Here is a 27,700-nt window from a genome sequence, read left to right as displayed (position 1 = left end):
TTTTAAACTTTTATTAGGGGAGAGGGCTTTTTATTTATAAGAACACATTATTTTTTTTTATACTTATACTAGAAGCCCCCCTGGGGTTAGGGTTATTCCCCCTGGGGGACTTCTAGTATAAGCACACTGATCTCTCTTTGAGATCTATGCAGTATAGATATACTGCATAGTTCAAAAGCAATCGAGTGCTGGCGCAGACCCCGGCTGGTGACGGGTGTGTGGATTGCTCCTCCGGGACAACGTCCCGGGGGGGGGGGGGCATCCACCCCACTAGACGCCAGGGATGGCTTACAGCAAGTAATCAGATGCAGCTGTCAACTTTGACATCTGCATCTGATCACTTAATTAGTGGGCACGGCGATCGGACCCTGCCCGCTGTTAGCCGCGGTCCCGTGCTACATGCGGCACCCGGGACCATGGCAGCTTAGATCGGGGCCGGCGCACGGCCTGCTCTGAACACCCATAGATGATCCTGGATGTACCTGTATGCCCAGGGTCGTCTAGGGGTTAAAAAAACATCAAAACGTCTAACAAAATATATTAAACGTAAAAACATTTTTTAAATCATTTATGATGGTGCATTAACTTTAAATCGACTCTGTACCCACAATCTGACCCCCAAAAACCACTTGTACCTTCGGATAGCTGCTTTTAATCCAAGATCTGTCCTGGGGTCCGTTCGGCAGGTGATGCAGTTATTGTCCTAAAAACAACTTTTAATCTTGCAGCCCTGTGTCAAATTGGCGTGGCCTAGAATCCTGCAATAGGATTGCACCAATCCTCCATCCCTCCTTCCCACCCTGTTTATCATTAGGAATGCCACTAGAACATTTTCTCCTATTCCTCACCAGTTTGAACACTGGTCACAATGTTACATGTAACTGTAAATGGTCTTGCTGGAATCTACAATTCAATCAAGGCGTCAATTGACGTCTTCTAAGACACCTTTATTAGGTAATTGGGTTTACAGGACACAAATATCATCACAAATAATAAATATTTCCTACAAAGTAATGAATGACCTTGTCTGGAGCCTTTTCTGGAGCCATCAGAAGCTCCAGCACACATAGCATGGTCATCCATCATTTCAGCACCATGGACAGCAGCATGGTGAGCCGCTCATAGGAAGGAGGGTGTCAGGCTGATCCTGGGCTTAGGACAATGTAGTGCCATAAATTATACATGGCAACCCTATTAAGACCTAATATGTCACAGTACTATCTCTTACTACATGGAATCTAATTAGCTCTTGTACAAGAACCACCAAATGTAACTAGCACAAAGTTTAAAAGCTACATAGAACTGTGAACATTTTTCATTGCTCCGATGCATCTAATATAAATAGTAACGCAAACTTATAAGTATCCTGCTTTAAAAACATTCCACCGTCTTGTGTCTGCAGCTCCTCTGCAGACCTGTGTGTCTCCATGGTTACGGACTACAAATAAACCCTAGGTACTTCTAACCTCCCCAACGTAGAGATCACATAGGAGGAAATAGACTTCACTGGCTTTTGTTAGTCTGTAACTATGAAAAAACATAGCTGTGCACAAAAAAAAAAAGTTGTAGGTGATTTTAATGGTATCAGTCTACTTATTGTACTAAAGCTGCATAAAATCTAACAAAGTTTTTCTTAAAGGGGTTCATGGAGTTATTATTACTGTCCACAGAATAAGTAGGGGATAAGTATGAGATCGTGGGGAGTCCAAACTCTGCCCCCCCTGAGGATCTCTAGAATGACACCCCACTTCTACTCTTCTACTGTTTTTTTGAGTGTCCTCCACCCTCTTCATTCTCGACCCCCCCCTCCCCCCCCCCAAAAAAAAAAAAAAAAACTCATATTTGTCCTCTATCCTGTGGAGGGGGGACAAGTAAAAATAACTCCAACAACCCTTTTAATCTTAAATGGGTGAATTATACTTGTCCTCATACTTGCTGAAGAACCACAAGTCCCAGCAAGTGCTGCCAGCAAGAACATTGAAAGCTGATTAAAAGCTACAAACAATAGTTTTATGGTCGGGATCCCTATGTGACTTGCATTAGATTGTAAGCTCTTCAGGACAGAAATGTGAAAGTTAGAAAAAGTAGAAATAAATATAGCCTAACATGGGTTACATTTGATTGTACGCTCTTTAGGATAGACATCGGATTCTTCAAAACCCAAAGCATATTCATGGTGCAATTTAATATTTTAGGATTGCGTCGTCAGTCCTGTATAAAGCACCTTGTCATATCATTCATAAGTTACATCAAGAGACTCTGCAACATCTGACAAAGTCAGCACTACTACATCTGACACACTCAACTCTGCTACGTTTACGACTGAAAGAACTGCACGTTGTTTCATACTTAAGTAAACATATCAATGCTACATAAGCCAGAAAAAGAAATTACATAATCATTTAATGAGAAGCAGAAGAATTTATACTTGGAAACCCAGGATCCACAATATAGGCCAAGTATAAATAGTATTGGAGCCGAGCCGCAGGACGCTGATGATGCACTGAAGTTATTGCAGCCAGCGGTCAGCTGCATCATATGGTCAGGACATAGTGCTCTGGATGTGTAATGACAGAATGAACTTGGCTATGTGTCTGCAGAGTAGAATCTGCATTATACATGGGATGTGTACATCAGCAGTTTGTGCTGGAGCCCAGGACCGGCTCCTTGCTGCAGTACTGAAGCCCCTGAACTTAGGATGTGCTGCACAGACTGCAGTCAGAGCCCTTACCGCATTCCTCGGGAACCTCATCGCTCCTCTTGGGGAGTTTCCTTCGGCCATGTCTTCGGATAATTATTCTCCTTGTGCTATTGTCAGGGCAGCATTGGTGATATATGATCTGGCTGCTGGAGAGTGTTAAGAAATTGCTAAGTGACTGCTGCTACTGAGCCAGTGAGGCAGTGCTGCTACTGCTGCAGCCGATTCCATTACCACAGCACTGCGAAAAAGAAGGAACTACTGTACTACACAACTGCTCAGAGCCCTGCATTGATTCGCCAGCATTCATGTTAATCTCCAGCAGACATTCAGTTACTGGCTCTGGTAGCCATGCAGAGCAGCATCTACTGCGCACACAGCCCAAACAAGCCTGCACACCTGTCTCCTGCATGTGACGGGATGACAAGGGGAGTTAACCTCTAAGATGCTAGATGGGACACACACATAGGCCTTATACAGGACTGTGACTTTGCAGTGGCCACAACTGACGGTGAAAAATAAATCACAGCAGGTCTTATGCAGTTTTTAGTCCAAACCAGGAGTGGATCATACTGAGACAAGAAGTATAGGAAGCTTGTTTTTTTTTGGGCTCTGATCAAAAATGAATTCAAAACTGCACCAAAACTGCACTGTGTGAACAAAGCCTTAAAAGATGGATCACACTTTATTCTTACAGGAAAAAGAAGGGATCATACTGTATGTTATTTTTTTTTCAGGTTTTTTACATGCCCATCTTTTTTCAGTCAGATGTTACTTGAAGCCTATAGGACAGCCTCTGGCTCTGCAAGCTGTTGTAAAAGTACAACTTCATTCATGCTCAGGGAACAAAAAAAATAAAAACAAATAAATAAAAATTGCTGCCATATTTGTCGTCATATGTGACTGCCAAAATTTTGCAGAAACAGATCTAGTTCTATGTACTTTTTACAAATGTGTAAGATAGGGAATGTGTCATCGGAAAATCACTGATTTTTATGTTACGTTTTTTTTTGTAAATAATTTTAAAGATTTTTTGGTGATTTTTTTTTTCTACTTCTCGATAGATTAATCTTCTAGATTATAAACTAATCCTGAAATCTTGTACTTTTCATTCTGGCCACTAGGCTTAAAACTAAGATATCCTGTTTTGTCTGTGATAATAATAAGAAAGTGATTTGTACAGCATTATGGCAAAAGGTGACTCCAGTATATAATAATGACAATAGCAGCTCAGTCTCCCCTCCCCTGTAGAATAACCTTTCCGCAGGTCACAGAAGATACTTACAAATGTTTCCCATACAAAGAATAGGGTCTGGAGATGTACATTGTGTCTGTGTCTTAGCCTTGCCATAAGGCATGTCACTAAATGTTGTTAAAGACAGCTCAGGCAAGATGTCAGCCCCCCTAATAACTTACTAAAAATAAAATAAATAAATAAAAAATTAGAAAATAGAGGTAAAAAAGAACAGATTTTATTCCCTGGATCTAATTAGGTGATATGTTCCCATTAAGCTCTATTGCCCGGTGGTTTTACTGATTTGGAGATTGCTCTTCAAAGACAACCTGTCATAATGGTTCCCTCTGTACCAAACACCACCTTTAAATATGTTACTGGTGACATTACATACAATCAAATTCAACTCAGACTTAAACAGCAATATTTTTAGCTATCCATATAAGAAACATAAGGACACAAGATAATACATACAATGTGAATGTCCAATGAGTGGAAGACACTGCCAGCAGCCGGGTTGCTCTGTCCCATATTCACTCATTGCTCTGACACAGTGTAAGCTTACAAGCACTGTGACCAAACCTCCCATGTGCAGTAATATCCATATAGTAATATACTAGTCATTTCGGTTTGTCAGCATATTTTCGCTCTGTGCATAATACCACACCCGTCTATGCAGTCTATGGTGGCATACTTTATTCTACCTAACAGAAATACATGTAGATTTTTTTTTTGGTGAGATTTTATATAAATCCAGCACATCTGCTCTCCCCCAGTTGGTGGACAATGTACCAGTCATTACAATCTACACGTATATATAGATATCCACCCATATAGGTGATATGAATCACATTAAGTAACCCATGAATATGGTGCCGGCTGAAAGCACGTACAACACACATCTGATCATGTGACCATCACAGACCATAGAGCAATGGAAGATGGTGGCTTGGCTTGTGGAAGGTCGGTGAGTACAGAATGCTCTGAATAATGTTCTTGGTACTTGGGTCCTGGCAGCTATATTTCTTCATGACATCCTGAGGATAGCCATCAATCATTTTCTATGGAAACCTCTTCTTAAATATTTTAGGTGTCGTAAATGCTCTGACCAGGTCAGGTATTCTGACGTAGAACATGGTATAGCCATGAGTGCATGAGTATAAAGGTATCAGGCTTGCCATCATGCAAGTGAAATGTTTGAATACAATCCAATATTAGTTTAGTTTCTGTTGATGCAGAGACATTGTCATAGAAAAGCTTATGGCCTTAATACTTGAAATATAAATTTAAGTATATATAAATATATATAAATATATAAGTTTATATATAACTATATAAGTTTATAACTATACAGTCCAATGCAGATGTATGATGTAACGCTTTGCCATTTAGACATTCCATCTAACAATGTCCTGTACAGGTGTTAAGAAGTATAGCATTATGGACACTAAAGAAGTGCTGTACATTTCTGTGCCCCGGCTTTATACCCCCCAACCCCTGCAATTTTTGCAGATTGATGACCTGTAAATATATGGACAGTGTGAACAGCCCTAAATTTGTTGATAATTGCAGATTAAACTGGAATGTGTGCATGTAGCCTCACAGATGTTCTGGAAAGACCTTCCTTTCTTTTCCTATCATATTTTAGAGAACCTAAATCTAGAGCATACATCTTGGACTTAGGCTACTACTACTAAAATCTCCAAAGATGGAACTATCACGGTCTATCTTCCAGGACCCTTTTATCTCCTCCAACACCTGAACCCCAAAATCTATGTACAAAATAAAATAGTGCTTACAAAATATCCTAAACAAAAGGAAGCCCAAAACCTCAGAACAGGAGGACAGGACAGGTGCTGTTTCTGGAAGAAAGTTGACATGTTTTCTAAGTGTGCGTAACCCCTTTAAATTTCAAGTTTGTAAAACTATTGCTTAGTTTTTTAAATGTACCCATTTTATTTGGAATTTTAGAGGTAAAAAAATGTTGACCTTTATTGAGTCATCATTTGTAAGGCACACATAATAAGTGGGTGTATGGTGTACGTAATAAGTGGGTGTATAAGGTACAAGATAAGTATGTGCCTTTTACAGTAAATTTAAAGTCTTTTCTTGTTCATGTCAGTGTAACGCCTGGAGTAGTGGATCCACTGGACCGTCACTAGCGATAGCACTAACCTCACCAGGGAGCGGAGTCTAAGGGGCCGCTGGTTTTCACCAGAGCCCACCGTATGGCGGGATGGACTTGCTGCGGCAGGCAACCCCCAGGTCGCTACCCCTGGCTTGGTTGCTAGTGACGGCGGGCGAGGCGTGGCAGGAGCAGTAGGCAGGAGATGGTGCTGGCAGAGGCCTGTAGGCGTAACCGCAGGAGTCAGGCTGAACACAGGAGCAATGGTGTGACAGGGGAGCAGGAACCAGGAACAAGGACTAGGGACCAGGTAGCGGATAGGAATCAGGAACAACAGGGAGCTGGGCCAAACGCTATGGGAAGCATGTAGAGGCTCCAACCCCTGGAAGGGAGCAGAGCTGGAACTTATAGGGGAGTGATTGACACATGGACCAATTAGGAGCGCACTTCCCCTTTAACTCTGAGACAGCCGGCGCGCGCGCGCCCTAGGAGGCGGGGACGCGCGCGCAGGCCGGCACAGCGGGTGACGGGAGCGGGGCGAGGTAAGGCGCCCCCCGGGGCCGAACTAGTGGCAGCGCCGGGTCCCTGTACATGGACCCCGGCAGCTGCATGGAGAGGTCGCGGCGGCGGTCCGGAGCACGGGACGCCGCCGCGGCCGTGACAGTACCCCCCCACCCACTTTGGCCTCCCCCTCTTTCTTGCCTGCAGATGGAGGCAAATCAGTGATGAAGTCCATCCCTAAGTGGCGAGGGGATGAGGATTTGCGGTTGAAACCCTTCTGCAAGTTCTCCCGGATATAGGGGTACATGGCCTCAGTCTCGGGTACGGAGAGAGGGTACATCCGACCTCGTGGAGAAGAAGTACCAGGAAGGAGGTCTATGGGACAATCGTACGCCCGGTGAGATGGTAGAGAGTCCGCCTCCTCGGCAGAGAAGGCATCCGCCAAGTCTTGGTCTTCCGCCGGTAGGCCGGATAGAGGCTTGGCGGGGTCAGGTGACGACATAGAGTACTTGGTCTGAGGTGACTTGAGACACTGGTTGGAACAGTCCTGACCCCAACTGAGAATCTCCCCAGTTCTCCAGTCCAGCTAAGGGGCATGTAATTGCAGCCAAGGGAGTCCCAGGAGGATGGCGGGAGAAGAATGGGGCAGGACGTAGAAGGATATCTTTTCCTGATGTAAAGAATCCACCTGGAGGACTAGAGGTGCGGTCTGGTAGTACACATGGTCGGTAAGAATCTCGCCCGTGACCGAGGAGATAGTCAGGGGCCTGGCTAGTTGGGTCACAGGTAGCCGCCATCTTTGGACCAATGTTACCGCAATAAAACTGCCTGCTGACCCAGAATCAAGAAAGGCAGAAGTCTGGTGAGTTTGTCCTGAGGGTGTCTGGATGGAGACTGGCACAGACAACTTTGGAAAGGTGGCATTTACACTTAGGGAGACCTCTCCCACCGGACCTAGGTGCTGGCGTTTCCCGGACGCTTGAGGACGTTGGGGACATCTCAGCCGAAAGTGATCCGAACCACCGCAGTAGAGGCAGAGATTCAGCTCCAGACGACGAATTCTTTCATCAGGCGTCAGGTGAGCCCGTTCCACCTGCATAGGAATCTCAGGAGTCGACTGGGACACCGGAACGTCAGGATTCTGGAAGACCGGCGCCAGCTGGTGATGGCGACGGGACAGGCTTAGTCGCCGTTCATGCCATACCTCCTCCTCTCTCTCAGAAAAATGAGTGTCGACCCTGGTGGCCAGTAGGATGAGTTCGTTTAGGGAGGTAGGTAGGTCTCGGGCGGAAAGCATGTCTCTCACCCGACTGGACAGGCCCTTCTTGAAGGTGGCTATTGGAGCGGCCTCATTCCAGTCTAATTCTGCCGCCAGGGTGCGGAACTGGATGGCGTAGTCACCAACAGAGGAGCTCCCTTGAGAGAGGTTGAGGAGAGCAGTTTCAGCTGAAGAGGCACGGGCAGGTTCCTCAAAGACGGAGCGAAACTCGACTAGGAAGGTTCGGAGATTGGCAGCAACAGGATCATCTCGGTCCCACAGCGGCGTGGCCCAGGCCAGAGCTCTACCCTCCAATAGGCTGATGATGAAAGCCACTTTAGAGCGCTCGGTGGGAAACTGACTACTTAAAAGTTCAATATGCATGGTGCACTGAGTCAGGAATCCTCTGCACAACTTGGAGTCACCAGAGTATTTGCTTGGGAGAGCCAGTCGGAGTGTAGAAAAAGCAGCAGGAGGTGGTGTGCGCTGGGCTGTAGTATGCTGCTGTAAGGCGGCAGTGAGTTGCTGGATCTGCTGCGACTGTTTCTGGATTTGTTGCGCCTGTTCGGTGTCCACACGGGCTACGTCACGGATATCAGGCACCTCGCCGGGATCCATGGTTTGAGCCTACTGTAACGCCTGGAGTAGTGGATCCACTGGACCGTCACTAGCGATAGCACTAACCTCACCAGGGAGCGGAGTCTAAGGGGCCGCTGGTTTTCACCAGAGCCCGCCGCAAGGCGGGATGGACTTGCTGCGGCAGGCGACCCCCAGGTCGCTACCCCTGGCTTGGTTGCTAGTGACGGCGGGCGAGGCGTGGCAGGAGCAGTAGGCAGGAGATGGTGCTGGCAGAGGCCTGTAGGCGTAACCGCAGGAGTCAGGCTGAACACAGGAGCAATGGTGTGACAGGGGAGCAGGAACCAGGAACAAGGACTAGGGACCAGGTAGCGGATAGGAATCAGGAACAACAGGGAGCTGGGCCAAACGCTATGGGGAGCATGTAGAGGCTCCAACCCCTGGAAGGGAGCAGAGCTGGAACTTATAGGGGAGTGATTGACACATGGACCAATTAGGAGCGCACTGCCCCTTTAACTCTGAGACAGCCGGCGCGCGCGCGCCCTAGGAAGCGGGGACGCGCGCGCCGGCCGGCCAGCACAGCGGGTGACGGGAGCGGGGCGAGGTAAGGCGCCCCCCGGGGCCGAACTAGTGGCAGCGCTGGGTCCCTGTACATGGACCCCGGCAGCTGCATGGAGAGGTCGCGTCGGCGGTCCGGAGCACGGGACGCCGCCGCGGCCGTGACAGTCAGGACACCTTAGCCAACAAGTCAGGATGGGTCTTAAACCTGTCAGCAGCTAAACAGGGGTACACATGAGCTCATGGCTAGATAGGACCTGCCATCAGGGTTGTGGGTATAGCTTCTATCTCCTTAGTCCCTTCCAGTGCTGAGATATAAGACTTTTTTTAATATGTCAATAGGGCTGAAGTACCGAGAGGAAGTAACCCCAGGATTATCCAACCAATCTCCCTTTAGACACTGTTATTCAAAAGAGGGGGGACATATGCAGGCCTGGTATTTGTATGATCACTCACCAGCAGCTCACTTTTAGGAAGCGTTCATACACACCCTAAGGGTATGTTCACACTGAGTAAAATAGGTGTAATTTCGCAGCGGAAATCTGCCGCAGAATTAAGCCTGCCTCAGTGTGTCATAGCATCTCCATGAGAGGGCACACACTCCTCCACAGCAGCCGCCCTCCGCTCAAAGAAGTGACACATCAGGCTGCTCTGTGGCAGACATTTTGTTACAATTACATCATCAAGAGGGAGGCGGGTCTAAGCCCTGTTAGGCCAGCCTTCCTTTGTCAGATGACTCTGATTGGCTGGGCAAGCTGTAAGCCATCTAACAGTTTAACAGAGTCAGTTAGACATCACAGGAGACAAAGTGCATCATGGGAAACCCCAAATCAGAAAGCGAAGAAAAATGAAGCCACCAACTGAAGCTTTAGGGACCTGCAAACGGGAAATTCAACCAGAGACACACTGCGGAGGGATGGTAAATGTAAAAACTATGTTTAATTGATTGATTTTTTATTTTTTTTTATCAGCGCCGGAGTACCCCTTTAAACTGATATTGCAAGCTGGTAGTCTTAAGGGGTATACGGCCAGGCACCTCTAGGAAGAAGTCTAACTTACATCCCCCACTTCACATGCAGTAAGCGCTGCATATGGATGTGTGCATAGACATAGACAATTTATACACCAGGGGGAACCACACCATGTAAGTTAACAGAATACTTTTAAAAAATCTCCTGCTGTATGTCCTGCAGGAAGTGATGTATTCTTTCCAGTCTGACACAGTGCTCTCTGCTGCCACCTCTGTCTGTGACAGGAACTGTCCAGATCAGTAACAAATCCACATAGAAAACCTCCCCTGTTCCCCAGACTGGAAAGAATTTACCTTTACAAATCCCAAGCACTTTCTGGCATAAAATACAATGAAGGGGTAAAAGGGAGTACCCCTTTATTGTAATATTTTGTTAATGGTTTTTATTTTAATTCATATAAATTGCAAGTATTGTTATTTTTAAATGATATGTGGCAACAATGTATTTTCTATAGGAAAGTCTAATAACACTGCAATGCAATGTATAACATTTTATACTTTCAAAGGGAAACTATTAGCAGATTAGAAGCGTCTAACCTGCTAATATCTAAATTTCTTTCCTTAATCATCTGTACTAGCGTAATCCCTACACTAATACTGTATGTTGTTTTGGTGCACTGGGGACGCGACTACTACCCCCAGTGCACCAATCCGCCCCTAGTCGGCCTGCCCCTTCTAATGAATATCAGCAGAGTGGGGCAGCCGGGGGGGCGTTGTGGTTGAGGCGGATCAGTGCACTGGGAGAGAGGTAGTAGAACTTCATCTTCATCACCCCATGCACTAAAGGGGTATATCAGAAGGCTAGATCAGTAGAGTGAGAAGGGAGGCGACTGTTCTATGCCTATGTTCACACAACTTATATTTTCGTAAAAACCACAGCCATTGTACAATGGGCGTGATTATTACGAGAATATACATTATCTTGCCTTCTATGGGATCCCGGCCAGAGCGTATACACATAGTATATGCTCCGGCCGAGATCCCTAGAGGCACTGCAAACAACTGACATGTCAGTTTTCTGCGGCTGCTATTCATTAAACAGCAGACGCAGAAAACCATGTCAGTGCACACTATGCGACGCACAGATGTGAACTCTGCGGCTGCAAAGATTATCCGGCCGGTACTGCAGTACCAGCCGGGATGATCTTTTCAGAGACCGGCCGTTCCGTGACCCGGCCGGTTCAAGGAAAGGCCGGTCTCTTACTGTGTGTGCACATAGCCGGAGTGATCATGCAAAGCACGGCAGAATCTGTCAAACCATAGAATGAAGTCTATACGAGCAACAGAGATTCGCGCAACTCCCTGACTCTGCAAGTGGGTGCAAGCTGGGGAATCTGGAACGAGTCTTCCATTGAGATTCCGTAGTGTGCACATATCCTAAGTAGAATAAAGACTTCCAAATGTTAAAAGAGCTACAGACAAGTACAAGTTATCAACTACAACCCCCACCGTGACCACATAACTAATCACTATAGGGGCATGTTGGGAGTTGTAGTTTAACATAAGCTGGACATCCACAAGTTTAGAAAACTGTGATGTAGCCAATTAGATAGTATGCAAGGTGTGAATACTGTACAAGCTCCTTACTGCATGAATTACACTGGTGTCTTGTACCTAGTATAAAAACTGACTTTGCTGGTGGAGCAGGTTTTTATATAGCTATTTCTGTGTTTTACAGATTGTTTATAAGCACTGAATTCAATGTGATCTGTAGGCAGAATCTGAATGTTTACCTCCACAGTGGTATGTAAAGCCGGCTAAAATGAGGTGACACCATATAGAAGAGCTGTGTGAAATGGGTTCCTAACATTCAGGAGCCTAGGATGACAATCCTGCAAGGTAATGGGCATCCCTATTCTGATAAGTAGTTATTTCTCTACTGTGTCTTGACAATCCAGAACCATCCAGGATTTTCTGTATGAAATGAATTTTAGTGTTGTATAAAATGTCTGAGCGCCCACAGTTATATATAATATAAACTAATAAAAGCTATTAGAATAGAAACAATGAAACACTATTAGACTCCATCTCTTTACACTTTGCTCATGACTGATTATTTGTGATGCATTTTCACTCCATGGAGGTTATTATTATGTCTGAAACTTACTGATAATTTCTGAAGGGATAATTTGACAGACGTCCATGTATCCAGTCTTCTGTCCAATATAACAATGAATTTTATGTCCTCTTCTTCTTTACTACAAAAAATAAAGGAAACACATCAGTTTATTCACTGTGTTCTGTATTCAGAATGTAACTGATACACATTTCCACTAAACAAAAAAAAAAACACAGCGAAGAGTCAATAATCATCATAATGAAAGTTCATGGTATCTGCCACCTTAGGTATCCTATATCCCTAAACTTCACATACTTGGCCTCTGCCCACACAAATATCCATAGTGTATTGTAATATAGTGCATTACATGCTGTGGACATAATGGCTGCGAACATGCTCACTGCAACCCAACACACGTATTGTTTTTATTTAGTCAGGAGGTGAGGGGAACTCCAGCCAGATATTACTTTTAAATGTAACAAATTGCACCTTCCTGTACAGTGGACCACCACAAAACAACATATACCATGCAGTATGAATCTGCTGCTGTATGATTATACAGTAATATATAACTATATATAACTTCAATGCGTAAAAAGACGCAATCTAATTGTCAGGATTGCACCAGTGTAGGGGGAACCAAGACATTGCTGCCCACCCCCTCCACAACTGACAGTAAAGTGTCTAAACTAATACAAACATTTATTACATAAATATACAAACAACTTTCATACAATTTCAGACTCTAACAGTTAAAAAGCTAACCTACCATAACCTTACATTCTAACTATAGAAAAACATATTAAAGGAGAACTCCGGCACTGAACTGAAAAAACAAAACTGAAGCTCCAGTTGGTGTCTTCATTTTTTCTTTACTTCCTAGTTTGGGCTTTCCCATGATGCACTTTGTCTCCTGTGATGTCTAACTGACCTAACTGACTCTGTAGAACTGTTAGATGGCTTACAGCTTGTTCAGCCAATCAGAGCTGAGCAACCTGAGTCATCTGACAAAGGAAGGCTGGCTTAACAGGGCTTAGACCCGCCTCCCTCTTGATGATGTCATCGTCACAAAATGGCTGCCACAGAAAAGCCTGGGGTTAACAGTCATTAGGTAAGAATGAGTTTACTTCACTTCCTGGTGGAAGATTGAGGGGGAAAAATAGGGAAGGGGGGCAGATAGGTGATTGAGGCATATTACAAAGTTATATAACTTTGTAATGTGTTTCAATTACTGAGAAAAAGTTTTTCACCAGAGTTGTCCTTTAAGGCCCTGTCTGCACAATGTATTTTGTCAATAAATAACAGCAGATTGCAACACCGGACGCTATTTATTAAAAGTCTGAAATGAATTTTTTTTTTATGAAACAATGGCTGCAGGGTATACACTCTGACATGTTAATTTTGTGCGGCCGCTTTTCAGTGAATAGTGGCCGCACAAAATAAGCAGTGCGCACAATGTAAGTACGGCTCATGGCCGTACTTTACATTGTTCGCTATGGCTAATTGAAATGCGGGTACACCTGAAGGTGCCCGTATTCCAATTCAAAAGAAGTGATCATCACAGAAGTGAACATCACAGACAGAGGCTGTTACAGAACGGCCGCTGTCTTACAGCGTGTGAACGAGGCCTAAATATAAGCAAGCCAAATCATAAAACAAGCCACTAACATGTAAATTCCCAGCAAATGCATTTTAATACATTTGTATTCTGAAATCTAAAACTCCCAGTAGTAAGTGCAGGGAAAAAAGCACTTTATGTGCATTTCTCGTAATAAGTGTATATTGGTGATTTGTATTACTTTTGGGGGGGCAATACAATACTTTATTCAAAATTTTCGCCGGACTTTAATATGCTATAGTGCTACAGTAGAGATGAGCGAATTTACAGTAATAACAATGTGAATCAGCCTGCTGTCTTTGAAGTCCGCGCTTCTCCATGTGCCGAGAAAAGCTGGATCCAGTCCTAGAGAACTGAGAAGAAGTTTCCTGGGAAAAGTCTTTTTTGAATGCAGATAATGGCATATTTGCCTAATAAACCCAATTACAAAGTTTCTTAAAATCACCTGTACTATTGATTTCTGCAACAACAACAACAACAAAAAACATCAGTGACACGCTGCTAGTATCTGGGTACTGGACAAGAGAGAACACCTCACAAGGTCTTGCGGAGTCCATGCCAATGCATCTAATTTGTTTTGCCAGCATTAGGGGAACCTCCACAATATAAGGTTTAATATTGGTGTATTATGCATTGCTTGGGTTTATTCCACTTGTAGCACAATGACCCAGATGACTTGGTGTTATATAAACTCTGTTATTGTTTGATGTGTAAATGTTGTTGTAGGGTCTTTTTTAATTAACTGGGTTTAAAAGCCTGTTATCTATAAGGACTGAGAGCTCCACGTCCAGTGGGATATACTGTATACAGATTAGAGCTTTCTGCATAGATATAGATACAGCTTCCACTGAACTCAGTAATAAATCCATATGCTCCAGATTTTTTGTACAGTATGAAATACATCTGCTCAGACTTCTGAGCAGAAATAAATCCAGCCCTTCTTATTACAATGTCAAACAGTTTGCATTAATCACCGGGAAAGTGAGATGTACTTAACACCTTCTCAACAAAGTTATATTTAGTGACAGGGTTTTTTTTTTTCTATTTTATTCGGTCGTCCAAGACCCATAACTTACTTTATTTTGCCATCTGGCTAGCCGTATCACTTACTGTTTGCATAACTCCCATTAATGTCATTGACATTTACATAGCACAGGCATATAATATATATAAATATATATATATATATATATATATATATATATATATATATATATATATATAGGCTGTATTTTGCCTTTGAGTTGTGGGTCTCAGAGGTAGGACCTGCATCCTGTGAAGGAGGAAATACCCCATAAAAACATTGCTGTCATTCATAAAATATTTTTGAAACATAGATCCCCAACTGTAGATATAGGGCGCTGCTCTACACGTTAGCACTTAAAGGGGTTATCCAGTGGAAATCTTTTTATTCTAAATCAACTGGTTTCAGAAAGTTATATAGATTTGTAATTTACTTCTATTTTGAAATCTCAAGTCATCCCAAACTTATCAGCTGCTGTATGCCCTGCAGGAAATGTTCTTTTCTTTTCAGTGTGACACAGTGCTCTCTGCTGCCACCTCTGTCCGAGACAGGAACTGTAGAGAACAGGAATTTGCTGCTGATCTGGACAGTTCCTGTCTCGGACAGAGATGTCAGCAGAGAGCACTGTTTCAGACTGAAAAGAAAACATTACCTGCAAGACATACAGCAGCTAATAAGTATGGGACTTGAGATTTTTAAATAGAAGTAAATTAAAAATCTATATAACTTACTGAAACCAGGTCATTTGAAAGAAAAAGATTTTCGCTGGATAACCCCTTTAACCCCTTAACGACATCGGGCGTAAACTTACGCCCTCGCGCCCTGGTACTTGGCGCATCAGGGCGTAAATTTACGCCCGATGTTTCCCCGATCGCTGCGTGTTCGCACACTGCGATCGGGGAAGATGGCCTGCTATAAATCATAGCAGGCCATCATAGCTTCTCGGCACGGGGGGTGGTTAACACCCCCGTGCTTACGATCGCCGCTATAGGCTGATCAATTCAGATCAGCCAATAGCGGCGATCGGAACCTTTCCGGGTCATCGGTGACTCGATGACCCGGAAAAAAATGCTGTCCGAGGGCAGCACCGATCGCCATTACTGTAAAAAGTAATGGTGGTCACCGTGCCACCGGCCCGATCGCCGTGAACGGCCGGCCGGCCGTTCACTGCGATCGGGCCGGTGGCACGGCGATCAGAGTCCCACAAAATAATAAATACCTGCCCTGGACCAGGGCAGGTATTTGTACATTACTCACCTGTCCCGGGCTCCTGATCGGCGTCTTCCGGGTTCGCGGCTTCCTCCGTCATTCCTTTCGGTCTTCGGGTCTTTCCGGCGGTCCCCGTCGTCTTCTTTCGGCTATTTTCGGCTCCAGCCTCGTCATTTTCCGGATTTTGCGCTCTGCTGCCCTCTAGCGGCTGATATGTGTAATACACTTATCAGCAGCTACAGGGATGTTCAGAATGTAGAAAAAGTTTTGTTTTTTTTTCCAAAATTTTTTTTTTTCTATTTTCTGCACCCTATCGCCGCTGAGTGTTGATCAGCATCGCACGAAAGTGCGCTGCTAATCAGCAACTCCTCCTTTTTGGCGTAGGGTGTTTTTTTTCTATATTCCACTGCCACGGTCTGCTGATAAGTGCCGCGCATAAGTGCGGCATTTATCAGCAACTCCTTTGTTGGCGTAGGTTTTTTTTTTATACTTACTGTAAGAAAAACACGTAAAAAACACTACATTACACCACACTACATTGAATAAAGTTTGAGACTACACCACTACATACCCCATATACTAGTCCCCATATAAAGATGACCCCCAAGGTGTTTTCGGCGTCAGAGGCATACGTTATTATTGCCTCCGACACCGAAACAGACAGTGAGGATGAATGGGGGGATCCTTCTTTCCTCCATTCATCCTCATCATCCTCATCATCCAGTGACGTGTCTGGGGGTAGCGTAGCGTACGCTGCCCCCCAGACACGTCTTTTCCGCCAGTACCGTCCCAATAAGAGATGACGGTATGGCGTAAAATTCTACAAACTCTGTGAGCGTACCTCAGGGTACTCTTACAGATTTAGGGTACGTGCACACTGCCGAATGGCGAAGGATAACCCTTTGTGCATTCAGCAGCTGGCACCCACCGGCGGACTGATGCAGGCGCATGTCTCTACCTGTGTCATAGACTCCATTCTATGCACGGGCGGATTCCGTCGTCCATCCAAAGAATGAATACGTTGGACGGAGAGCGGAATCCGCCCGTGCATAGAATGGAGTCTATGACACGGATGGAGACGTGCGCCTGCATCAGTCAACCGGCGGGTGCCAACTGCGGAATGCACGAAGGGTTATCTGTCACGATTCCGCAGTGTGCACGTACCATTAGAGTGTATGTAGGAAGGGACACCCGAATGCAGCCCCCAGATGCCCCCTCCCCCCCCATCCTCGGAACAAGTGGGAAGATCGTCCGGGAACTGATCTTCCCACTGCTGGATAAAGGTCACCACCTGTACGGGGATAACTTTTATACCAGCACCCCCTCTTCCGGTCCCTCGCTGCCCTGTAGCTTGCGGCACGATACGAAAATATCAGAAGTAGTAATAGAGCCCTAATATTTAGCAGCCATGGAGCGGCCCCAGCGCTTCTGGATATGAAGGACCCCCTATCGCACCAGGACAACATTTTCCAGGTGACGTCCCCCACACTGGAAAACAGGAGACCCCAGAAGAAGTGCAGAGTGTGGCGTAACAGGGGGATCAGGAAGGACACCATTTTCCAGTGTGACACCTGTCCTGATCCCCCCGGCCTCTGTATACTGGATCGCTTCAAGGCGCACCACACGTCACTGGAGTTCTACATTATCTAAATTCTGTCCCTTATTCCTATTTCAGGGGTCACGTTGATCCAGGGATTATTCTGATCGCCATTATGGAGTCGGGAAGGAATTTTTCCCCTGTGATGAGGCTACTATCGTCTGCCTTATGAGGGTTTTTTGCCTTCCTTTGGATCAACACAGGTTGAGTTTGATGGACACCTGTCATTTTCAACCTTATTAACCAATAATTGGCCTAATACCCCCAAATAAATTAGAATGGTCCCTTTTCCCCAGCTAAGTAGGTATGGCCGCCATTCCCATTAGAGGATGCCATGATGCAATTACAAAGCCTCTGTGCGGCCAGGACAGTAGAAACCCCCCACAAGTGACCCCATTCTGGAAACTACACCCCATAAGGAATCTAACAAGGGGGGCATCGGGGATATGGCCCCCTGGTGACGGCCACATTTGGGACGTGAAAATGAAAAAAATTGTATTTTTTATTTTCTCTGCACATGTTCTACGTAAGTGACTGTCACCAGTGGGGTCCATATCCTCACTGCACCCCTTGTTAGATTCCTTATGGGGTGTAGTTTCCAGAATGGGGTCACTTGTCGGGGGTTTCTACTGACCTGGCAGCACAGGAGCTTTGTAATTGCGACATGGCCTCCATCCTCCATTCCAGCCTCTAAATGGCGCTCTGTCCCTTTGGTGGCTTGCCCTGTGCCCATATGGCACATTATGTCCACATATGGGGTATTTTCGTACTCAGGGGAAACTACCCTACACGTTTTCATTTTCTTTTTTAACCCCTTGTGGAAATGGAAAAAATCAAGGCTAGACCAACATTTAGTGTAATTTTTGTAAAATGTTTACTCTAAATCATTAATCTTGTCTTGATTTTTTCATTTTCACAAGGGGCTAAAAGATAAAAAAAAACAATAAATGTGTAGAGCAATTTTCCCTGAGTACGGAAATACCCCACATGTGGACAAAAAGCGCCATGCGGGTGCAGAGTAAGCCTCCGAAGGGAAGGAGCGCCATTTCGTTTTTGAAGGCTGGATTTGGATGGAATGGATTTCGAGGGGCCATGTTGCATTCAAAAGGCCTCTGTGTTGCCAAGACAGTTGAAACCCCCCACAAGTGACCCCATTATGGAAACTACACCCCTCAAGGAATGTAACAAGGGGTGTAGTGAGCATATTGACCCCACTGGTGACGGGCACAAATGTGGAACAATGTGGCTTGAAAATGAAATATTACATTTTTTACACTATAATGTTGGTTTAGCCTTGAATTTATCACAAGGGGTTAAAAGAGAAAAAAACACACAATATGTGTAGAGCAATTTCCCCCGAGTCCGTAAATACCCCACATGTGGACATAAAGCACCATGTGGGCGCAGGGCAAGCCTCCAAAGGGAAGGAGCGCCATTTGGATTTTGGAGGTTGGATTTGGCTAGAATGGATGATGAACGCCATGTCGCATTTACAGAGCCCTCATGCTGCCAAAACACTGGAAACCCCCCACAAGTGACCCCATTCTGGAAACTGCACCCCTCAAGGAATCTAACAAGGGGTACAGTGAGGATATGGACCCCTTGATGACGGGCACATTTGTGCCATGAAAGTGAAAAAATGAAATTTTTTACTTTTACGTCACATTGTTCCACATTTGTGCCCGTCACCAGTGGGGTCCATATGCTCACTGTGCCCCTTGTTAGATTCCTTGAGGGGTGTAGTTTCCAGAATGGGGTCACTTGTGTGGGGTTTCCAGTGTTTTGGCAGCACGAGGGCTCTGTAAATGCGACATGGCCCTTGAAATCCTTTCCAGTGAAATTCAGCTTCCAAAAGCCAATTGGCGCTCCTTCCCTTTGGAGGCTCGTCCTGCGCCCGCTTGGCACTTTATCGCCACATGTGGGGTATTTCCGTACTCGGGACAAACTGCGCCACACATTTTGTGTCTTTTTTTTCCTCTTATCCCTTTAAGAAAATGAAAAATTGAAGGCTAGAACAACGTTTTAGTGTAAAAAATAAATTTTTCTTTTTTCACGCATATTGTTCGGAAAATCTGTGAAGCACCTGTGGGGTCCAGATGCTCACCGCACCCCTTGTTACATTCCTTGAGGGGTGTAGTTTTCTAAATGGTGTCCCTTTAGGGGTGTTTTTTAGCTTTTGGCACCCCAGAGCCTCTGCCAACCTGAAGTGGTACAGTCAGAAATGACCAAATATAACGGAGGCGTTGAAATTCACTAGGCGCTCCTTTGTATCTGAGGCTTGTGGTTGCGTCAAATAGCGCAATAGGGCCACATATGGGGTATTTCTATAAACTGCAGAAACGGGGAAATATTTATTGGGGTGCATTTCTCTGGTAATAGGTTTATAATTATGAAAAATATTGGATTACAATAAAATCTCTGCACAGAAAATTAAAATTTTCAAATTTCTTACACACTTAGCTTTTATTTCTGTGACTCCCCTAAAGGGTTAAAACACTTTCTGGATGTGCTTTTGCAGAGTTTGGGGGGTGCAGTTTCTGAAATGGGGTGCTTTGTGGGGCTTTCTAACATACAGGCCCCTCAAATACACTTTAAACCTGAACAGTTCCCTAAAAATATCTGATTTTGAAATTTTACTGAAAATTTGGAAATTTGCTGCTAATGTTTTAAGCTTCCTATTGTCTAAAAAAAATGAAAGATCGTTTAATAAATGCCGCCAACATAAAGTAGATATGTTGCTAATGCTATTTAATATATAATTTATGTGGTATAACCACTTTCTGTATAAAAAGTTTCAAAGTTGGAAAAATGCATTTTTTCACATTTTTTCACATTATTTGGGTTTTTTTCATAAAGATTCGTTATAAGTATCGACTCCAATTTTCCAGAAATGTAAAGTACAATATGTCACGAGAAAACAATCTCAGAATCAGCCGGATAGGTAAAAGCATCCCGAAGTTATTAATGAATAAAGTGACACTGGTCATATTCATAAAATTTGTCTGTCATTAAGGCCATTTCAGGCTCTGTCCTTAAGGGGTTAATCAATGTCATTGCATAAGAAGGGCTACATAAACTTGTAACAGAGCCTGTCCCTGCAATGAGATGGAGCAGTTGGAGTCAGAGAGTGAAGCATCCTGCTGTGCCCTTCTCCCAGCTATATCTACAGACATTGGGCTCTCTGCCCTGAGGCCCTGACCGATAAAAACTTTTCACATGTCTGTAACGCTTTAAGCGCTAGTATCCTCATCTAATCGGCATTTTTTCTATTTATACTGCAGTGTAGAAGGAGAACATCTAAATCTGTTACTGGAAATTATCACGGATGTTGTTGGTTCTATTATTTCTATATCTCTATATAGCATGGCATAGTATATAGTGATGTACTGGAAATAGGCTGTGGAACTGACTGGTACATTTCCATCACAGGCACACGTGGCGGAGGGTCTGACAGTATGTGAATTAGTGCATTAGCATTGCCGCCAGCAGCACAAGTAGGGAAGGAGCAGTGTATGTGTCCCAAAACCAATAATTCTTTTGAGTATACAGATACAATTCTAGAAGAGCAAATTAAATGGTTGTTCATTCATTGCCGCCACCTCTGTCTCAGACAGGAACTGACATTTCCTTTCATTGAGAGAAGTGGCAGCAGAGAGCACTGTGTCAGACTGGCAAGAATACTACTTCCTGCAGGACATACATCAGCTGATAAGTATGAGAAGACTTAAGATTTTTAAATAGAAGTAATTTACAAATCTATACAACTTTCTGAAACCAGTTGATTTGAAAGAAAAATATTTTCGCTGGACAACCCCTTTAGGGAGGGAAAGCCCAGTAAGTAAGCAGTATTTTTGATGTTTGGATGTAAGGTTACTATTAATTCAAGCAATTCCATCAATACGCCACGAAGGCTACTATACACTCTGCAGGACATGACTGCAACAAACTGAAAACCTACTGTACATACCCCAGACCAGGGGTGCCAAACCTGTGCCCCTCCAGCTGTTGCAAAACTACAGTTCTTATCATGCCTGGACAGCCAAAAGCCAAAACATTTGGGGGGAGATTTATCAAACATGGTGTAAAGTGAAACTGGCTCAGTTGCCCCTAGCGACCAATCAGATTCCACCTTTCATTTTCAAAAGAGTCTGTGAGGAATGAAAGGTGGAATCTGATTGGTTGCTAGGGGCAACTGAGCCAGTTTCACTTTACACCATGTTGGATAAATCTCCCCCTTGGTGTCCAGGCATGATGGGAATTGTAGTTTTGCACACAGACGTGTCCGGTGCCAGCAACCTGCATTAATACATGAATACGACCTGATTATTATTCATGTACATTAGCCAAGGTGTCCTAGGAATTCACACAAGCAATAACATATAGTCACAATAAGATCCATGAGCATCTTTTATCCTGGAGAACTGAACATAAGTGAAAATAGGTGAAAATTCTAGAGATATACAATTTTAAAAAGATGTTGAACTTTTCTTTCGCTGCCTATATAGACAATATTACTCAAGGGTGGAGTTGTCCTTTAAGTGCAGGTAAACATCACATTCGTCTCCCTCCTATGTAAACTAGGTCACTTTCATGTTGTGCATAGCAGGCGGTGCTCTCTAAATGTTGACTTTTGAAGGACTATTAATATTATTTTACAGTTTGACCTTTTAATGTAACCTTAAACTCCTTGAAAGCTAAAACTGCTATAGAAAAGCAGTATACACAGGCCTTCTATGTCTAATAGATGGATGTTGTACAGCCATACCTAGCAATGGAGGTTAAATACGTCAGCACCGTCTTTAGTATGGTCTCTGGAATTTCGTGGAATGTGGCGTTCTCAGGAAGTGTGATGATCCAGCCATTATCCTTCCCCCGACCACCTATGGCAAGTAAAAGTTAACCAAATGTTACCATATGTTATAAATACCATATTTCATTTTTCATCAACTGGATGTCAGTATCCCCACTAAGGTATACATTTTGCCTGTAAAACCACTTTAAGGGTACCCTCAGGGTACCCTTTTTTGTGGCAATTTTCTAGTCTCCAAAAAATGCCAGAATAAAACTCCAATGCGGCGCATGGTATTTTTCCATACGTTTGCGTTTTTTTCTAGCATTTTTTTTCCTTTTAGACAGTTTAGGTGATTTAGGGGTTTTTTGTGCACACCAAAATGGCTGAACTTCCTTTTCCTCTGCTACCACATGACAAAGTTGCTGGACCAAAGAGGTACAAAAATGGCAGGAAAAAAAATGCGATACACACAGCAATGGCGTTTTTAAGATGACCAAAACATTCCAATTGAAATCTATGGGAGAAAAAAACGCCACGGTTTACAAAAAAAAAGCCTCACTCTCAGCATGCTGCGTTTTGGGAAAGCTGTCATAGAGCTTCAGAAATGGTAGAGAGGAGGCTGGCATTTTAGCTAAAAAGAAAAAAAAAAACACCATGGCATTTTTACTGGCATTTTTCCAAGATTGTACGGCCAGCCTTAAAAAAAAAAAAAAAAAGTCCACTTTGAGTGACATTACCCTTTCACTGCCGAAGATAGCTAATTCCTGTACTCAGCTATCTAAGGTAGTCCCATAGAATTTGAATGTGCGCTAAACTGCCGATCTGTTTAAATAGGGGAACTCAGGACTCGTGGTCGGTGGGAATCCAACTGCTGCGCATCCTGTTGATAATACGTTACTATTATTTAATAAATCCTTTTATTCCCAACAGAAGCAAAAGCATTTGTATGTTAGACAACTAAAGGAGAACTCTAGCCAAATGGTAAGCAGAGGGGAGGTGGAAACATAATAAATAAGTTATACTTACACGTTCATGTGCCCCTAATGCACCACCAGCTCACTGTCAGTCTCCAGTTTTCTTCCAGTTCCTGTGTTGTTTATGACCCTTCAGGAAGTACCCGCTCAGCCAGTCAGTGACTGCAGAGGTGTCCCGCCCGAGTCACTGACTGACTGAGAGGGCATTTTTGAGTTGTGACATCACAGGACCTGGAGCTACAGGAGACCAGTGGGTGACAACTAGGGATAACGCTGCGCTGCAGGGGCATGGGGGACAGGTAAGTATAGCATCTTTATTATGTACCGTGCTCTTACTTCTTTTTTAAATTTGAACGGAGCTCTCCTTTAAAATATTCAAAATGGCAAAGGGAGGAAATAAAACACAGACTAACAGATACAAAATGTGTTATGGCTCCTATATAAGGGGCAGCACTGATACTTGTATGGGCAGCGCATATGCAGCTCTCTATCTGCACTCTACAAAAGAATATATTTACAAGCAGTGCGGTCATAAATGGTCTGTGACTTTATTATCTCCCTACCGAAACCTTATATGTTCCAAAACCCCATAATGTTTTATTAAGTACACTTGCGTGGCATTTCAGAGTACAGGATAATACGCAGGGTATCACTTTGCCAAACAGTCCGCAAGTTCACGGTGAGGATTTAATTACAAGATAACACAGAGGACAGAGAGGAGCTCTGCTTACCTGAGAGAAAGGCAAACTCTTTCAGCAGCAGATCACTGATGTCCTTTGCATAGATGGGGGCTGCGGTCTCTGTAAAACAACATGTTGATACACATGTTTAGCAGAGCAGACCAAATTAAATGGACGCTAATTTCATCCTTCAAACCATGGTGTATGTTACATGAAAGGAATACAGATTTCTCATTCTTTGACTGAAAGTTCATCAATGTTCCACATTTCCTGAAAGGTCTATATTTTTTCCAATTATGTTGACAGGTGTTTCTATTCAAATCAATTCTACTCAGATGTCATGATAAATTCTATTTGTTTCATTCATTTATAGATTGACAACCATACAGTATCTCAATGAAACAGCTTAAAGGCTATGAACACCTTTAAAAGTTTTTTTATTCTTGCTTTGTACTGATTAGTGCACAAAAGACTCCATAAGTTTTTATTAAAGGGGGAACGATCAGCAGGTTAGATGAAAATAACCTACTGGTCGCCCCCTAGTGGGCACAGGGTGCTGAGGATGAAGGTATGTCTGTTACCTTCATCCTCGGTGCCATTCCCGTGCTGTTTATTCTGAAATCCCCTGCCTGGTAAATTCTTAGGGGCAATGTGAGCAGTTCTTCCGGATCAGGAGTGGTGGGTACGGCCCGTAGCTGACCCTTCCCTTCTAGTAATCATAAGTGGAGGGGGCTGGCCGGATCGGTGCCTGGGGGGGGGGGAGTGCAGTAGCCCTGGTCCCCAGTGCTCCTAATAGCTTACCGAGCAGAGGATTTCAGAATAAACAGCATGGCAATGGTGCTGAGGATTAAGATAACAAGCGTACCTTTGTCCTCATCACCCCGTGCCCACTAGGGTTCCCCTTTAAAAAATTGTGTTTAGTTTCTGTTCTACAGCCACTGTAGTGTCCTCTTATTCATAAAGTACCTCAGAGACGCTACGCCTTGATGAGTTTCTTATCAGCCCTTTACTTCTCACCTGAAGGAAAGTCTAGGCTGATTTTTGACCACATCAAATAATCTTGGCCATAAACCCGCTTATAAGTTGGTTTAGGAGAAGTCAAATAATAGCCAAAGACAGACTCTCCAAACTAGTTTCTCTGATGGACTTCTTGGCTTGGTCATGGATTCGTGGATTTGGCATCAGAACCCAGTGTAATGGTAGAGCGTGGCAGTACCTCAAGTTCCTGGGGGATCCAGACCCCTTGGGCCAGCCATGTTTGCATTACTGTTAACTTTATCAGTACAAACAATGAAGCACATCTATTACCAATAGGGTCATAATAAAGAAATGTATATGTATAAAAAGTCTGGTACCCAGGATGGAAGAGAAACCAACATCTATGTATATGAGCAATGACAATGTCACATACAAGAAGTGGAAGCAGACATGAGCAAATACAATACAGTATATCATAAAAGACCATGATTGCATAAAGGGTTAATTCTCACTACCATGCTGCAAGCAAAAGATATTCCAATGGTATTAAGAAAACATTACTTAGAATTCTGTCATTAGGAATTATTAAAATTCTTTCCACATAAAATGATTTTGTTGATTCATCTAAGTGCGGCATTATTCATCCTATTAGCAGTCGGCTATTACTGTCAAAGTCACATATTAAAGACCTTTTTTGGCCAATTTCATCATTGGAAATGTTCCAGTTCTATGTAAAGTTCCATCAGCTGGGATTTGTTTGGTTTGTTTCCCAGGACACGTGGATATACTCACATGTTTCTCACTCCAATTACAAGAATTTACAAGATTGAAGAAATGACAGAAAGGGGATTGTGAGTTATACAATTGGGAAGGTCAAGGCTGCATTGAAATACATAGATATAATGACTTGGACGCGGGGAGGCAGAGGCTCCGACAGGAAAGTCATTCTGCTGGAAGAAAAATTTGGAAAGCGAAAACGTACTTGAACTTGGGTCACATTCCTAGAAAAATTAGTGCTGTGTGTTTAGACTTCAAGACAAAGCTAAGTATATACGAACATAAGATGCAATTGATTGGAAGAGTTTACCCTAACAATACCAGTCAACGGAGAACTCCCCACATCTAAAAAGCTCAGATAATTCTATACAGGGGTTATTGAACCTGCTTAAAATCCCCTGGGTAGGCCATTAATATGAGACTGATGGGGGAGGGGGTCCAACAGCCACACTGCTTATACAAGTCTAAGTGTAAAATACCAACTAAGGAAAGTCAGAACTAAGCCAACAAAGAGTAAATAAGTTATTTACTTATTGCAACCAACTGCTGGCGGGTATTTCTAATCTTTACCCTCTATTAAAATATATATATGTGGATATGTATGGATCGTAGGAGTCTACTCCGTCCTCATCACTGTTATCTGGACTGATACGTCAGGGTGGTACATCATGTCAAAGGGCAACAATGCTGGGACGTAGCCAAGGAGGGGCAACTGGGGCATGTGCCAGGAGAGGGTTAAACAAGTCAATTTGTGTTTAGATACAGAGCTAATCATCTCATATTACACCTGACGATTATCTTTCGAAAAATTGTTAGATCGTTCAGATTTAATCGATAATCGTTTCGTGTAATAGCAGACAACGATTAAACAACCAACGAGAACTCAGTGGTCGTTTGATAGAATTTGGACCTATTTTTATCGTTTGATCATTTGCATATCGTTCTGTTCGGTGTAATAAGAAGTCATAGCTGAAATGTACGCAATAACTACGACAAAAAAATCGCTTGGTGTAATAGTACCCTAAGGGAGCAAACTGGACTTTTGCCCTGGGTAGAAGAACGCCTATCTACAGCTCTCTGACCAATGACCTGACTCAAATACTCAATGATAACAAGGGAACCCCCATATACCAAGATCTCCTCAGCCCCTATACAAATATATGACCTGTGGCAGAGGCCTGTGTACATATGATGGGGAGGACAGGACCACACCTGAGAGACTCAATGTCAAGCAATGAATAGAATCATGAGGACAAATGGGAGTTCACATGAGAGTAACTGGCAAATACATGGCTCCATGGGAAAATATCTGCAATGAATTGGGCTACAATATACCCTGTAACCAGTGTCGGACTGGCCCACTAGAGGACCGGAGGATCCTCCGATGGGCCCCCAGCTTTAGAACCTAACCTAACCACTAACACTGACTGACATGTTATTTCTCACTGGTTCTTCATTGATGGGCCCCCAGGATCATTTCCACTGGTGGGCCCCAGATACCCCAGTCCGACACTACCTGTAACCAATGTGATCATGAGAAAAATCAAAAACAAGTAAAAAAGTGTGTGAATCCTTCCAAACCAGTAGCCAAAACACTCATACAATTACAATTTTGCAAACATATATATACTGTATATTTATATATACATGTTTATAGATACCCTAAATATAAATGTTGGCTCTCAATGTATCCCGTTTAATACATGCTACTAAATATACTGCTAGTATAAAAGAATGTGATATAAAAATGACCATTTGTCATTTTACTTTGCACTCTTCTTCTCCGCTGCTCCATTTTGGTTTGTTTGAGCCTCCACAATCTTTGGCCCATAAAAGTAATTATAGTAAAGAGGACATGGCTGTATATAAACCTATGTTCAGCAATAATATTAATATTTTCCCCATAACATTGGTACGCTCTGTATTCACACTACAGACTTGTACTATAATTATACGTGGTATCCCCACCTATGTACTTGTTTACACTGTAAATCACAGCTTTATCTATCCGC

At 43.6% G+C, this 27,700-nt stretch overlaps 1 protein-coding gene across 4 annotated transcripts in view; it reads right to left on the bottom strand.

Moving 5' to 3' along the window:
• The window catches only part of MCF2 (MCF.2 cell line derived transforming sequence), a 97,641-nt gene that overhangs the window by 47,991 nt on the left and 21,950 nt on the right, over positions 1–27,700 (bottom strand). For 2 of the 4 annotated variants that reach the window (XM_069943092.1, XM_069943089.1), the window contains exons 2-4: positions 23,985–24,053; positions 22,253–22,367; positions 12,088–12,178 (exon numbers count right to left, since the gene is read on the bottom strand). In XM_069943092.1, coding sequence (XP_069799193.1) covers positions 12,088–12,178; positions 22,253–22,367; positions 23,985–24,053 — 275 coding nt within the window. Of the gene's footprint in view, positions 1–4,406; positions 4,500–12,087; positions 12,179–21,454; positions 21,544–22,252; positions 22,368–23,984; positions 24,054–27,700 lie in introns of those variants that run through there. The other 2 variants (XM_069943090.1, XM_069943091.1) reach the window with 2 other exon arrangements.

This window comes from Dendropsophus ebraccatus, chromosome 10, assembly GCF_027789765.1.
Source record: "Dendropsophus ebraccatus isolate aDenEbr1 chromosome 10, aDenEbr1.pat, whole genome shotgun sequence".
NCBI lineage: Eukaryota > Metazoa > Chordata > Amphibia > Anura > Hylidae > Dendropsophus > Dendropsophus ebraccatus.
Note: the sequence above shows the minus strand (reverse complement) of the source record. Positions and strands in the feature narration are given on the sequence as shown.